General features: G+C 50.1%; 7 protein-coding genes across 7 annotated transcripts; 5 read left to right on the top strand and 2 right to left on the bottom strand.

Annotated features, from left to right (window-relative positions):
* Positions 1–211: 211 nt before the first annotated feature.
* On the top strand, positions 212–1,138 carry M431DRAFT_78185 (hypothetical protein; the record flags this gene model as incomplete). Its single annotated transcript, XM_024922663.1, has 2 exons — positions 212–794; positions 858–1,138. The coding sequence occupies 2 exons, from the start codon at positions 212–214 to the stop codon at positions 1,136–1,138; spliced, it is 864 nt and encodes a 287-aa protein (XP_024777928.1).
* A 743-nt stretch (positions 1,139–1,881) lies between these two features.
* On the top strand, positions 1,882–2,414 carry M431DRAFT_77320 (hypothetical protein; the record flags this gene model as incomplete). The annotated part of the gene is made up of 2 exons (XM_024922560.1): positions 1,882–2,044; positions 2,098–2,414. 2 exons carry the CDS (start codon positions 1,882–1,884, stop codon positions 2,412–2,414), a joined length of 480 nt encoding a protein of 159 aa, XP_024777929.1.
* Positions 2,415–2,794: 380 nt separating this feature from the next.
* Positions 2,795–3,824, top strand: M431DRAFT_361522 (hypothetical protein). Its single transcript, XM_024914562.1, has one exon. The coding sequence runs from the start codon at positions 3,175–3,177 to the stop codon at positions 3,379–3,381; it is 207 nt and encodes a 68-aa protein (XP_024777930.1). The 5' UTR covers positions 2,795–3,174; the 3' UTR covers positions 3,382–3,824.
* Positions 3,825–4,339: 515 nt separating this feature from the next.
* Positions 4,340–5,275, top strand: M431DRAFT_77389 (hypothetical protein; the record flags this gene model as incomplete). The annotated part of the gene is made up of 3 exons (XM_024922569.1): positions 4,340–4,984; positions 5,047–5,121; positions 5,177–5,275. 3 exons carry the CDS (start codon positions 4,340–4,342, stop codon positions 5,273–5,275), a joined length of 819 nt encoding a protein of 272 aa, XP_024777931.1.
* Positions 5,276–6,608: 1,333 nt separating this feature from the next.
* On the bottom strand, positions 6,609–7,412 carry M431DRAFT_479755 (hypothetical protein; the record flags this gene model as incomplete). Its single annotated transcript, XM_024915802.1, has 1 exon — positions 6,609–7,412. The coding sequence occupies one exon, from the start codon at positions 7,410–7,412 to the stop codon at positions 6,609–6,611; it is 804 nt and encodes a 267-aa protein (XP_024777932.1).
* A 1,616-nt stretch (positions 7,413–9,028) lies between these two features.
* M431DRAFT_361588 (hypothetical protein) lies at positions 9,029–10,208 on the bottom strand. The gene is made up of 2 exons (XM_024914564.1): positions 10,092–10,208; positions 9,029–9,925 (listed from the first exon to the last, which is right to left on the bottom strand). The coding sequence occupies exon 2, from the start codon at positions 9,786–9,788 to the stop codon at positions 9,300–9,302; it is 489 nt and encodes a 162-aa protein (XP_024777933.1). The 5' UTR covers positions 9,789–9,925; positions 10,092–10,208; the 3' UTR covers positions 9,029–9,299.
* A 3,360-nt stretch (positions 10,209–13,568) lies between these two features.
* Positions 13,569–14,923, top strand: M431DRAFT_517819 (hypothetical protein; the record flags this gene model as incomplete). The annotated part of the gene is made up of 2 exons (XM_024920345.1): positions 13,569–13,892; positions 13,953–14,923. Exons 1-2 carry the CDS (start codon positions 13,607–13,609, stop codon positions 14,921–14,923), a joined length of 1,257 nt encoding a protein of 418 aa, XP_024777934.1. The 5' UTR covers positions 13,569–13,606.
* Positions 14,924–14,937: the final 14 nt, after the last annotated feature.

Below are 14,937 nucleotides of genomic sequence, written 5' to 3' on the forward strand. Positions count from 1 at the left end.
TTTCGACTCTCTTCTTTCTCCTCTTTAACTGCTCAATTGAAATTGAAAGCTGTCCGTTTAGCTGTTTGCCGATCTTCAGTGTCTGACGTAGCTCGTCATCGTTAGCAATCTCGACTCAACTCGAGATATCTCTCCTCTGCGATATCGCACTTCGCCCAGCCAGCAAATCTTGCGCTTCAACGCCCCGATACACCCGCGAAATCCCGTCGCAATGGCTTCCTCCGGCCACATCCTCACCCTCAGCTGCCCCGACAAGCCCGGCATTGTCCACGCCGTCACGGGAATCTTCGCCGCAAAGGGCCACAACGTGCTCGACCTGCAGCAGTTCTCCGACCCCGTCACCAACAAGTTCTTCATGCGCGTGCACTTTGGCCCTGCTCCAGACGTTGCCGATGCCTCGTCGACTGAGCACCTCGAGCCCGACTTCCAGGCCCTCGCCACCGAGTACAGCATGACGTACAACTTCCGGCCCTTGAAGCGCCGCACCCGCGTGCTCATCATGGTGTCCAAGATTGGCCACTGCCTCAACGACCTGCTGTTCCGCATGAAGACTGGCCAGCTGCTCATCGAAGTGCCCATCATTGTGTCCAACCACCCCGACTTTGAGGCCCTGGCCAAGAGCTACGGCATTGAGTTCCACCACATACCCGTGACCAAGGACACCAAGCTGGAGCAGGAGGCCAAGGTGCTGGAGCTGATCAAGCAGCACAGCATTGAGCTGGTTGTCCTGGCCCGGTACATGCAGGTGCTGTCGCCCAAGCTTTGCGAGGAAATGTCCGGAAAGATTATCAACAGTCAGTCAAACCCAGTCGCATTGTCCCATTCCCATGCTCGTATGCTAACACAATGGCCAACAGTCCACCACAGCTTCTTGCCCAGCTTCATCGGCGCAAAGCCCTACCACCAGGCTTTCGACCGCGGAGTCAAGATTATCGGTGCCACGGCGCACATTGTCACGGCCGATCTCGACGAGGGCCCCATTATCGAGCAGCAAGTCACCCGAGTCGACCACAGCATGGACCCCAAGAAGCTGACAGAGGAGGGATCCACGGTCGAGACGCAGGTGCTGGCGGCGGCGGTTCGCTGGTATGCCGAAGGAAGAGTGTTTTTGAACGGACACAAGACAGTTGTGTTCTAAATATGATGAGTTTATGAGGGAGAAAAAAAGCGACACGACGGAAAGTGTAAGCGTATATATCTGGCGATGCATTAGCATCCGTACATAGTCCAAACTTGCTCTTACATACCCACAGCGACATTAGACTCACTACTTCCATATGCTTGTGAAAAAAAACCACTGTCTTCATTACCCGGCTCCGGCAGCTAAAAATCAGGGCTGCAATTGACAAAGAGCGATGTTGGCGAATCAACCAAAGACAACTGCAGCGCCAAGACAGCCATCGCCGATGAATACAAGGAAGAGAGAGAATCCTGGCTTCTCATCTTGATTGGATTCTATTAATAAAAACGGGGCACAGGATTCCAAGTGCGGTCCTGCATCCAGTTGGGTGTTGAGGTAGGATCGCCGACTTCCAAAGCTAGAGGCAATCAGAGGCTGCCTCTTGGATGATCCGTCTCAAGAACAAATTCAAGTTCAAAGCCTAATAGAGGATTAACAAGCTTGGTGATGTCAGTTGGCATTGCCTAGCGCATTCTTGAGAGGCCTGCTGTTGTTGTAACGGCAGACAGGCGATGAGGATGAGTCCAAAGTAGGGGGTTAGCACATAGTATATGCTGCCGATGATCCGATGGTGGTCGCACTCGGGCAGTATAAGGGCAGCACACTCCTTTGTCGTAATCTAGCTTTCTGATCGATACCAAGTCTGCAATACCGACGTCTTCGAAAAAAAGTATTACAGCTTTTCGTCGAGCGCCGTCAAAATGGGCGGAGTTCCCTCAATCCCCACCGACCGGACCCAGACCGTGCAGGTCATCGGCGCCGGCTACTCCCGCACCGGGACTGTATCCATGGCCCTGGCCCTGGAAAGGTTGCTGGGAGAGCCGGTGATGCATGGAGGAACGCAGCTGTTTAGCCGAGAAGACGGTTGGTCCAGTCCCTCATGCTTCTTGTGCTCATATTCACGCTCATGGAAACAGCCTATGTCAAGCTTTGGTGCGACGCCTTCGCCAACCGCGACAACAAGCCCGTCCTCATGAAGCTCCTGCGCGAGGCCACGGCCGGCTTTGCTGCCGTCACTGATGTTCCCACCAACGCCTTCATCGCCGAAATGGTCGAGCTGTACCCGGATGCCAAGGTGGTGCTCGTGACGCGAGATCCGGATCGGTGGTTTAACAGCATGCAGACACTGCTCAAGGACGGCTATGGGTCAATGTCGGTGCTCAAGATGCTTCTGTGGCCATGTCCTGGCTGGAGGTGGGCGCCAACATGGTTCAGATACCTACAGATTGTGTGAGTCGAGACAGTGCGCTTGGCTGTTGTTTTTTGTTGATGTTAATATCCATGGGCAGAGAATCAACCCGTCTTGGACCAACAATGTCTCGAGGTAGGTATAATTGTGCAATTGCCGGCAGTGACTGCGTTGTAACCATGGAGGCTAATCTTGGTAGAATCTATCCTATGAAGAATGAGTTAAGGTAACGACATGCGTATCGAGAATATCGGCGGTCAGTCATGCAAGTGATGGTGCAAGTCGGCGGTCACTTGAAGCACCGATGGAGTGCGGGTGACTTGCAGCAACAAGGCAGGCAGAGCTGCTACGTCACGTGAGAGGACATGCCCAACGTGAAGCTGTCCAAGGTACAAAAAGCACATGGAATCGATAAGGGGATAAGGTGCCATCCATTATGGAGCAGCAAATAAAAGAGTTGGTGTTGAAACCATCTGTTTTCCTTTGTTTGTTTTGCATTGAATTGTTTACATTGTTCCCGTTCGGTAGCCGGGACATTGATTGACTTCTGCGCTGGTCTGGATCCAGCCAAGCGTCATGTAGCTACGGAGTACATGGTTCAAGCCACTTGTTTTGTGCGTCGATTATTGATGCCTTTGGGGGCGTAGCTTGGACATGTGATTGGCTGGGATGGAATTAACCGTCAGCATAACACGAGGAGCTTGGATGATGATTACGGAGCGCTGGAAATCATGTTCTAATGCACGTCCAAAGTATCTAAGCAAGCAAAGTTCAATCGTCGGCGGAGAAACAGAGAAGCTACTGAATGAAGCAGAGGAAAGTCTATACACGTTCAGGTGCTATATCTCATGAGACACTCACTCACTCATACACTCACTTACACGCTCCCACACCACACTCAACTTATACCGTCAATAGGTTCATCAAATCTCATTTTTTAAAATCACCCATCATCAATCGTCATCAGCATCCCCACCCTCTTCTCGCTTATGTACACCCTTGCTGGAATTAAACAAACGCAAAAAATCCCCCATCTCGTCCCGCCCAATTCTGCCATCAAATCTCAGCTCGTCACGTCACGTCACGTCAGTCACGCATCGCCATGCCCCCTTTACACCCACTAATATGAACTGCCAGCACAGCACAGCACACAGCACAGCACAGGTGCTATGCTCTGCATGCTGACCACTAAAAGGCCGCTGATGCCCAGCGAGAAGCACCTCCGTAGCGCAAATCCATTGGTTCCATTTCCATTCTATTGATTAGGCTTCAATCGATTATCCAGCACAGTTCACTTGAGTTGAGCAGCTGATGCCCCGTGCTTTCGCTCACTGTAATCAGGTGGCGGCGCCTCTGTAATTCCGGCCCGAGCCTTTGTTTCCCTTGAGAAGATTAACGCCAGAAATAAATCCCCCAGACCAAGACCCGGACAAACAAACCCCTGCTAGGCCCAATCTGTCTTCCACCATTGCTCTCACCACCCCTCATCCCATCCCATCCCATCCCATCCCATCCCAAAGCCAAAGCAACTCAAACCTCGACATTTTGACTTTGCCCGTTGACCTGGACTGGACCCGTTTCCTTTGTTGACTTCTTCTTCGTTCTCTCTTTTCTTTTTCTCCTTCTTTAATCTTGCCCCTGCGCAACCGCCCGCCCGCTGATCCCCGCGCCGACGTGACGAACGAGCTGATTCCAATCCGAAACCCGACGAGCCTTACAAACCAACCAATCCAACCCGCCCTGATTTCAATCTCATTCCGCTCCTTCATTTCGCCGCGCCCCGTCGCCTGCCGTTGTTCTACCGTCCTTCTCTCCCTTTGTTCAGCCTGGATTCATCAATCATCATCGCGGCCCGCTCAGACCAGCTCCACGACGCCGCCGCCGTCGAAACCACGGAGATGGATATTTCCCAGCAGCAAGACTTTCTCCCCCCTCACGAGGCCGACATCAGCCAGGGCCCGGACGACACCATGGGCGGCTTCGACGGCGCTTCAGAGGTCGCTTCCAGCAATGGTGGCTTCCACCACCAGCAGAGCCACTCGCTCGACCACAGCCTTGCCGGCAGCCTGAGGCAGGATGAAGAGTCCCCAAGCCGACAGACTCCGCCCGTGTCGGGATCGCTTTCGAGGCCAGCTAGCGGCTTGTCAAACCCGGCACCTCCGCCATACAACGACTACCGGCCAAGCTCAGGCGACCAATCCAACGGCCGGAGCCACGTGGTGATCAAGGTCGGCATGGTTGGCGATGCCCAGATTGGCAAGACGTCGCTCATGGTCAAATACGTGGAGGGGAGCTGGGACGAGGACTACATCCAGACGCTGGGTGTCAATTTCATGGAAAAGACTATTTCCATCCGCAACACCGAAATCACCTTTTCCATTTGGGACTTGGGCGGCCAGCGCGAGTTTGTCAACATGCTGCCGCTGGTGTGCAATGACGCAGTCGCCATCCTCTTCATGTTTGACCTGACGCGCAAGAGCACGCTCAACAGCATCAAGGAGTGGTATCGCCAGGGCCGTGGATTCAACAAGACGGCAATCCCCGTCTTGGTCGGCACCAAGTACGACCACTTTGTCAACTTTCCAATCCAGGACCAAGAGGAGATTTCCAATCAGGTAGGCTGTCTGTCACGGAAACATATTACAGGACAATTTGCTGACAAAATGCCAACTTGCAGGCGAGACGATTTGCCAAAGCCATGCGGGCATCACTGATTTTCTCAAGTACAAGCCACAGCATCAACGTACAAAAGGTGTGATTGCTTCTGCGTGCTTGACTTGTATGGCAGGAAACTAATCTGATTCTAGATTTTCAAAATTGTCCTTTCCAAAGCGTTTGACCTCAAGTGCACCATTCCCGAAATCGAAAACGTCGGCGAACCATTGTTATTATATCAGTCTGTCTGATGATTTGCAGCCCCCCGCCCTACTTCAAGGCTTGACTAGACTCCCCTTTCTTGTTCTTTTCTCGCCAAGTCATTTCTTTACGATAATACATTTTAATGGATGAGTGCTCCCGCAAGCCGTCCGTACGAGCGGCATCAGCAGAAGACAGAGCACATGCATTCAGACCAGCGACATAGATGATGGCGGAACATCATTGCCCCCGAGGACGAGAAACAGCCATTCGCCATGCACCACAACGACAATGGAACGACGAATCGCGCATCTGTAACCCCCCATTTGAAGATTGTCTTTTCGCCATCTTTACCCATTGCTTTTATACTCGAATCACTGCACCCACGGCACCAAGCATCTAGGAACACCGCGATAGACTACCTCTGGTGATACAACAACGACGCTCCTCAGCGGTGACCAAACGCAGACGGCGTAATAGAGACGCCGTAAGAAGTGCACAGAAATATCGAAACATTGAGACCAACAACTGCCTGAGCATTAACTAGTTTGGATTTGGAGGACGCTAACAGAGAAGAGTGAGGAAGAGAGAGACGGAGGTTACTTGTATTTTTCCCCATCTTTTTTAAACTCTTTATTCTTTTTACTCTTGTCTTTTTTTCTTTTTCTTTTTCTTATTTTCACTTAACAATTCTACTTTGAAACAGGGCTCGAGGAAAGGGCACACACACTATACGGAGAACTAGAAGGGAAAAAAACAGGGTTGTGAAAGGCGCCTCTGCTTCTTTTTTTTTTTAGACAAGCGCAATGAGAACTTTTTGCGAAAAGAGAACGAGATGGCGAAATTGGGGGGACATGGCTGGGCCAGTGTTCTGAAATCTTACTTTTAGTTAATGTGACGGTCCATGGAATATGCTCATGTTTTGATGGTGTGAGATGAATCCTTTATCCAGTCTTTTTGTTGTTCGTTACTCTGATGTGATGGTGATCTTACATGATGAACTTACTGGCTGAACCTACTCCTCCTGAACCTAGGTACGTAGTGAATACACATGGTGAACTTACGTGCTGTGAACGGAAACTCTGGCGATTTACGATACCATGATTATATGGAGCTTGAATAACAACCTGCTCACTACATACCTAGACTTGGTAGTTCAGTTGTTCCCTGTTTTGTGTATCCCGTACATGTGTTCAGCTTAGACGAGCCAAGTGCCTCGACGAGCCAGAAATGATCTAAATGCAGCCGATGCCCCCTATTAGCCTACAGATTCCTGTGCCATGAAGAGGTGAGATGTTCCTTTTTTGTGCGTTTTTGTTTAGTGCGTCTCCTTGCCCCAACTGTACTTCTTGCTCTCACGCCTCGTAGATACCCATCGTACCTTTAGTAGCCCTGACGGCCAGCATCGTTCGAAGCCTGTCCCTCAGAGCGGTAACTCTTGGGCCTCGAGCCACCAACGCTCATTCGGGGATTATCAACGACAGCTCGAATGGTAGCGTCGCTGTCTCTTCCCCATGTACGCACCGTGGGCGTAGGCGTCTGCGGGAGCTCGATCTCATTACCGCGAGCAAGAGGGTGGGAATGACGCGACGCAGCTCGCTCAGCGGCGTACTCCATGGGCGGTTCGAAGTCGTACTCGGTAAAGGCAAATCCACCACTGGTTCTGTGGGCAGGAACTCTGGCGACAGTGCCTTCGAGGGGAATCTCCATGCGCTCGTTGTGGTGCTGGTAACCATACTCGGCGGTGGCAGATGGTCTGGTGCTGACTATGCCGGCACCTGCATCTCTGTGAAGACCGATGGGGTACTGCTGAGATCGAGCCTGAGATTGAACCTGATTCTGCCCCTGAGGCTGAGACTGCGAGTGAGTAGTGATTCCTCTGAGCGTTTCTTCCGAGTCCGTCGCCCAGTACGCCCAAGCATCAAAGTCATCGTCCACTTCAACAAAGCCGTTGATGATGGCAACGCGACGACCGTGAGAGCCAGAGACGAAGATGGAGCGAAGGCTGTACGCAGGGGCAAGGTTGTTACGGCTATGACGAGGAGGCTGCTGGTTCTCGGGGCCCCAGCGGATGCAGTCCTTGGGGATGAGCAGGTAGGCGATGCCGATGAGGATGTTGAGAAAGATGAGGACGGCCATGATGATGGCGACGACCAGGTAGCCGGTGGAAGGTCTTTGTCCCTCCATGATGAAAGCTTGCTTTGAGAGGTAGAATTGAGTAGTTTTGCGTGGTTTGGTTGCTGGGATGATTGTGGTGAGGGCGTGCAGAATTGCTTCGGGGGGAGGACGAAGCTTGCACAAGAGTTTTGGGGAAAGGAGGAAAAAGGGCGAGCTCGCAGATTTCTAAGGCACCCCAAGATAAGATGCAAATTTTTCTTTCGTTCGTTTGTCTTCATTTCTTTCTTTTGACTAAGCAGCACAATCACTTCCTGCCATCTGGTATTGTCGCCTGTTCAGCTGGCAGCCACCTCTGGTCAGCTCTTCCTGCCTCATTTTCCTTGGTGGTAGCTGCCAGTTCATTGTTCTTAATGTTAGAATGATTTAATGAGAAAGAGCATGATATAAAACAGAATAAATAAAGCAATTGCAAAACGTTACTTGAAACAACTGTAATATCTTGGTTCAATACCGTTTGATGTTTCGATGAGATATGTAGCATTTTACACCATCTATACGGCCCAGGCACAGTAACATTTACAAATCCCTCCGTTAGACCTATGGCTATTAATGTAAAATCCCTCTATAAACTACAATATCAACACAGTCGACTCATAGTCCTCGAGATAAACACCATTGATATCAGATTTATTGCATAAAAAGCCACTAACCAACTATGCACACATCTTGAAAGCGCCTCTGCAAATCACCCGCCCCACCACCAACACAGCGACATCAACCTTGATTGGCCACGAAATCTCCCGCGGCGCTTCACACCATGAAATTGAAATACGTGTATAGCCCATTTTTTCCACATTTGACAGGAACCGCTTTATTATTAGAACCTCGAAAGTGCATGCGTGCTTTGATATACGTGTATTTCGTGTGCCCACCTTTGACGTCTATTCAACAGTCCAGTTCATCTCTTAGGTACAGATCTGCTCCGGATTTTGCATCTCGGTTTGAATTGTCGCGCAAATCCACGCCTTGCCCCCATGCCTCCATTAGTACCAGTTCTAGTACGAGGTACTTCTGCTCCCTTGTGGCGTCTTTTAGAGCTTGAGCTTGTACAACCATCGCCATCTGCCGCATGCGGCCATCTCTGTCTCCCTTGGCGTAGGTATCTCATTTGTTCACATGAAAAAGAAAACTTAATGGTATTTTGCTCTGCATTACACGCCTGCATCAATTCAATATTTCGTCTGTTGCTCTTAAGTTCACGTCTTGGCATCATCACATCAATTGCCGACCCGATTCATTGTCAGAAATCAGGCCGTTCCAGCAAGCCCCTTACTGGGGTCAGTGCGCCATGTAACATGTCCGTCATTATCAGCACCAACTGCGGGAAAAAAAAAAGACCAGTCACAGAAGAATAGGCGAACAAAGAAAAATGGAAGAGAAAATCCCAAAACGGACAAATCACGCCATCCACAAGACAGCATCGTGACATTGCAACAATGGAATCACTGCTTGGTTGACTCAAAATGTGTGCTGGCATGTATGCTTTTATGTATCCCTTTATATAGGTAACTGTAAAAAAACAAACTCGTGCTCGAGGTCGAAGCTCATAGACGAGGCACAATTCCATCCAGCGGCCTTTCCAGCGTGTATTTCTACCGTAAATGCGCTCCAAATATTGGGGCTAAAATCCACACAACTCCATTAACGCCCGGCTATGATATGAAATCTCCCTCACTCTGCTATCGCAGGGCCATACATGATTACAATGAACAGTTGAATAAAAGAAGAACAAGAGAAGTGGCGGCACAATGTGTGACTCGGCGAAGGAAAAAAAAATGACTTTGAAGATGGGTGGTACTCCAAAGCGGTCGGCATATTGCCCCAGGAGGGCCTGCGAGAAAAAAGGTTCGTACGACGTTTCGTCATCGGAAGCATCACGGAGGAGCATGTTTGCTTTCAGTTGGACTTGTCGCCCCAGAGCGGTGCGCCCAGCGGCTTGCTGATGCCAAAGCCGACGCTGACGGCGACTCCCACGACCAGGACAATGATGAGGACCTTGGCAATGATCTTGTTGCGCGGGCTCAGGTTGGCCATGCAGGCGCAGTTGTTTCGCTTCACTTTGGTCTGCTGGGCCTGCTTCTCCCAGTGATCCTTTCCGGGCCACACTTGGCAGTTCTTCTTGGCATCCAGCGTCATGCTTTTTCGGAGGGGCTTGTCAAAGGAGCTGTGAGAATTGAGAGCTTCAATGTCGGCATCAAAGGGATTGGTGGTCGTTTTGTCGGAGTTTGGGTTGGATGTGATGCTGGTGACCGAGGTGGCATTGGTCGGCACGGCATAGACGCCCACGGTAGGGGTGAGGGCCTTGTCGGGCACAGAAATCTCGACGGTGACTTCTCTGGTGAGAACAACGCTGGCAGTAGACTGCCTCTTGTCGGGAGTAGCCATGATGGTGGTGGTTATGAGGGCAAGGCAAAAATGTGGCGAAGTGTAGGAAGAATGGCCGAAATCAGATTCTCGTCAGATCAAAAAGAGGCGAGAACAATAGCAAGAGGTAAAACAGAGTGTACAAGAAAAAAGGCTGTCTGGGAGACGGAAGTCAGCATCTTGGATATATGCAAGGGAGAATGTTTGTAGGGGCTGTGCGCAGAGACGAAAATAAAAATATGCGTGGGGAGCACCTGACGTTGCCACTGCCGGCACATGCAGGCCAACGGGAAGTGCGAATAGAGGGAGGGAAAGAAATCATACCTGTGGGTTGCACGAAGCTTGGAGAATGGAACAATGCAGCTGGTGACGGGTTTGCAAGTGGCAGGGGAAGTCGTATTCGTGTGGCGATGGTGATGTCCAATTTCGAATGAGGGAGCCTTGTGGCGAAGAAGAAGAAAAGAGAGAGCGGGTAGAGGAGAGGAGAGTGAAAGAAAGAGGAGTAGAGAGGGGAGAGGAGAGAAAGACGCTGTGGCGCTAAGCAACCACGAGAGAGAGAGACAGAGAGAGAGAGATGGATGCGATTTACAAAGTTGACATTGGCGAGCTTGGACCTATTTTGACGATGTGATGTAGGCTGAGTGCTTCAAATGTTTCCAATTGAACGAGTATCCAATTAGATAAATGAAGATCGAATTATCTATCCTTGATGAATGAAGGAAGACGAAGATGAATGGCAGTTGGACAAGATCGAGAGACAAGAACCGAGAAGAGGGGGAAAGTCGAGGAGAAGAAGAGAGCAGTAGCCTGATATCGAAAAGAGGGAGGCGAATTGCTTGGAGTTAGACCAGCAAGCAAAGCGGACAAGGTACTTCTTGGCTTGGGCTAAAGAGGGAAGAAACCTGAAGCTCGAGGCGTTTGCAGCTGGGGGAGAGAGATTGGCGCTAGCGGGCGCAGGTACCTCGTGCGTGTACTTAATGTACCTGGAGTACCTAGTGCAACTGCCGAAGAGTACGCCGCAAACAGCACAGCAATCCATACTCGCTCGAGGTAGCATCTGCCCCGTTGATCAGGTACCCGAGAGACAGGCCCCCAGGTATCTCGCATTGAAAGGCTCATTGCAGAGCTGCCAGGGGACGAGCCAAGGCCCGGCTCAGCGAGATTGCCTCCTCCCGCTCGGGCCACCCAGAGCCTAGAACAGCCCCGGCTAGCTGCGCGCTAGAGCCACTACGGCCGCAAGGTTTAGCGCACTAGCCTCTGCATGTTAGTGGGTGCTGTACTGCTGCAAGCTGCTGCAAGCTGCTGCAGCCGAGACGCAGGGGAAAAATGGATGCCACGAACCTCTGGAATTTGGATCAAATGGCAGGGGTGGCGAATGCCCAGCTTGTTGGGCGAAACGTGGGCGCGATAGATGAAGGGGAATCTAGGCGCATGATTTTGGTGGGATTGGGGGCGATGCACTGGATGATTGCTTGCATTTGATATGATATGGTGATATGAAGATGAGGATGAGGATAATCTAGAGTAGGTATTACAGCTACAGTGAACAACGAGGCAAGCATAGAGAATTGTCTTGCCTCTCTTTATCTTCCATGTCTCAGCATGTCATTTCCAAAAAGTGGGATGCGATGGTCTTCTCTTTCTTCCTTTTTGGCGAGTACGAAAGAGACCACACAGCGACAAGCAACACAGCTTTGAACATACGATCCAATGCCTTGCGTGTCTGCATCGACAACAAAAGTCGGTTAAACGACTGGAGCATTGGCACATGCAAGCGTCATCAACATGAACCCAACTCATGGAATCAACTCCGTACATACATACGCACTGCAACCGAACCAAACAACAGTCGACATCCTCCATCCAAAAGTCATGTCATGCCGTCCCCGCTGATGGACAACGCAGCCGTTGTTCCGCTTGGGCCCATTGTGGAGAGGCCCCGTCCAGGGATGCTAGTAATGGCTCCGAGTCAATCAATCCCTGGCCACCACGCGTATATGCCCTCCACCCATTGGCCCATTTGTGCATCTGCCATCTGGGTTCGAGCATTATTACGAGTACGAACCGCCGGCGTATCTACGTCCATGTCTCCTTAGTCATGTCGCGCTGAAGGAGGCTTTTGGCGGTTCTCAATGGCTCGTTGCATGGCTTGGAGCTTGTCGTCGGATGACGGACTGGTGATGCTACTATGCAGTACACTTAGAAGAGACGGTGTCGTTTTCGGCAGGCTAGCAGCAATTCTCTCTCTCCCCTCTTTATCTCTCTATATCGCTTCTCCATTCAGGCTGTCGCTTCTTCCTCGTCTTCCCCTTAACCGAGACACGTTCGACCCCCTTGCAGACAATGAGGATCGCCACCAGCTTAAATGACTACGATGACCGCATCTGCATCTGCATACGAGTCCAATTCTCGTTCTACTAACAGCATCAGATACTACCAAGTACTACCAGATACTACCAAGTGCTATCGTTTCCACCACTCCTCGCACTTATTTTCACCACGCAGCCCAAGAAACCGCCATCTATCTATCTACTCGTATCTATCTATCCGCTCAGGGGCTTATTCTGCCATCTGCTAGCTTGTCCCTCATCGTTTCAAAACTCATTCCGTGGCGCGTAAGAGTGGCGCCTAGTGGATGCCCAAAGATCCAATCCCCGCGTTTCCATGTGCCACTTTCGGCAGCTTCCAGTCCTTAGGCTCTAGAACAGCAAACTTGCTCTGGCTAAATCTCTTAGCATCGCGCACTATCGACCTCTTGCTGAGATGGCTCTGAAGCCCTTTGACGCTTGGTTCTAGTGGCATGAGTTGCATTGCGCCGTCCATTGTTTAGTACATGTATGTAGTTTTATGGTGGTAACTCGCAAGTACACAGGGTGCGGAGTCCAGAGGCGTTGTTTAGCTGACTTTTGTGTGATGATCCGAATTTGTTTTGATCGAAAAGAAAAATGAGCAATTTCTTATGTCTCATTGGACTATCGTTGTGTGTCAAAGATCTTATTTAAATAAAATAGGTTCTATATAATTACAGATACCCAAATCGGTAAACATGCAACTAATATTAGGCAGTCATAGTAGCCGCAGTATTGAACCGTAATTGATATCGCATTTGCGTTGTGTATAGTACCTAGGTAGTATATGTAGTAGTCTTGGTACAAGTAGATCCAATTACTATAGGATTGAAACCTAGTAGACATCGTGGAAATAATAGATCTAGATCTAGTAGGTCCGATAAAAAAAATAGAAAGATCTAGCAGATCTAATATCTCTGCAAATTCATCAATGAAAGAGGTAATAGTCGACATATTGGGCATAGATGCAAAGGTAGAGGTGATATTCACAGGCAGTAACATCATGTGCTGGACGGGTGAATGCGTTGTGAGTTAGATGGATGCATTTGTTAGGGCAGGCAGATGTTGACATTTAGATGCCCACGTACACATTACAACCTTTTCGACGTGGCGGTGAACTAAGTTTACGGTGAGTTCAAATCCCACCGAATCTCAAAGCAACTTTGGAACTATAAGAGGTCACCTTTGGAACTATAAGAGGTAACCTCTGCTGCTCTTTGCGCTCTCGTCTTCAAAGGCACCCATCTCTACTACCAGCATCGACTGAGAAGATTTTGAACACCCACACGATATATTGTACACTAGTTCTTTAAGTATCTGCTGCTATATCTATATTGCTCTAGTGAGTGCTACTATATCTATATTTTTCTAGTAACTGCTACTAATGTCATATAGTAAAATCCGGATGCTGGCTGAACGGGCGTTCCCTTACAAAAGCTGAGTTAAATTTACTAAAATTTCAAGTCCAGGAAGTCATCGGCAGCAACCGTCATGGAAAGCAGCGAAAGAACGACGATTAGACAAAGGGCCGAGTCCATCATCAATGACAGGCTTCAAGACAAGAAGACATATCTAGCCCAAGCCGAAAAAATCGTCGCCATTCTCAACAGCGCATGGCACGCCGGTAGCCTCGATCTGAGGCAAGACGAGTTCTGGTCCCAGATTGAGCAGTTGGAACGCTTAATCACAGCCTTGAGAGGAGATGTTGTTGTTATCCAAACCTCTTGTCACGAACTCAGCGGTAGACTCATTGATAATATGATTTGGCAACATGACCGTCAGAACACGGATTGGGCCTATCTGGATCTTTTAATCAGTCGTTACAAGACACCTGAAGGAGCAAGGCTGTCTTTGTTTGCCTCGAGGGATGCGGATGCCCAAGAAAGGTCTAGAAGGAGGGTTTTTAAGGCATATGATGCAGTAACTCCGGATTCGGAATGGTGTGTCATCTCTGGAAAATACTTCAAGCCATCTCTTGTGAAGGCAGCCCATATTGTTGGGTACAATGTGGGCGAACCCTCTGCGCGGCACCTGTTTGGGCCACCTCGTGACAAAGATGGCCACCTAATGGCAGCTAAGAACGGCATCCCAATGCACCACGAGCATGAAAGGCTTTTCGACGATGCACGGTTGGTCATCGTACCAGAGGTACAACCAGATGGAAACCCACGAAAAGGCTGTTGGAAAGTATATTGCCTCGACGAACCCGATACCTATGAAGCGTCTCCGCATTTCCCATCTGGTCGTGAGCTTCATGGGCGCTCGTTGCAGTTCCGGAACGAGTTTCGACCCTCTGCTCGATACTTATACTTTGCGTTTTGTATGAGTATATTGAGGAGACAACGGCACCAGGTCCCCGGCTGGTGGCAGGATTACCTCATCGATGACGTGGGAAAGGCTTGGGCAACGCCGGGCACTTACTTGCGCACTTCGACTCTTCGGAGACTTGCGCACCAAGTCGGTCACTTGACCGAAGAGGAGGCGGCCGAATTTGCACCTGGATCAGCTAATGAGGATGAAGGCGTGGAGATGCTAATAGATGCCCAAGTCGAGCTATTAGTCGCAGCCTACCATGACCAGAATTCGACCACTCCTGCCACCCACAAGGGTGAGAGTCTCTCGAGACGCGATAATCGAGATAACGAGAGATATGAGGAGGATGAGGAGGATGAGGAGGATGAGGAGGATGAGGAGGATGAGGAGGATGAGGAGGATGAGGAGGATGAGGAGGATGAGGAAGATGAGGAAGATGAGGAGGATAAGGGGGATGAGGAGGGAGATGAGGAGCAATTTGTTGTTGTGACCTAATTTCTTTGCTGATC

The sequence above is a fragment of the Trichoderma harzianum genome (genome assembly GCF_003025095.1).
Source record: "Trichoderma harzianum CBS 226.95 unplaced genomic scaffold M431scaffold_3, whole genome shotgun sequence".
Classification (NCBI taxonomy): Eukaryota; Fungi; Ascomycota; class Sordariomycetes; order Hypocreales; family Hypocreaceae; genus Trichoderma; species Trichoderma harzianum.

Bases quoted from the DNA above. Each gene is read 5' to 3' on its own strand.
- M431DRAFT_361522 (XM_024914562.1), top strand. From the start codon at position 3,175: ATGAAGCAGAGGAAAGTCTATACACGTTCAGGTGCTATATCTCATGAG.
- M431DRAFT_361588 (XM_024914564.1), bottom strand. From the start codon at position 9,788: ATGGCTACTCCCGACAAGAGGCAGTCTACTGCCAGCGTTGTTCTCACC.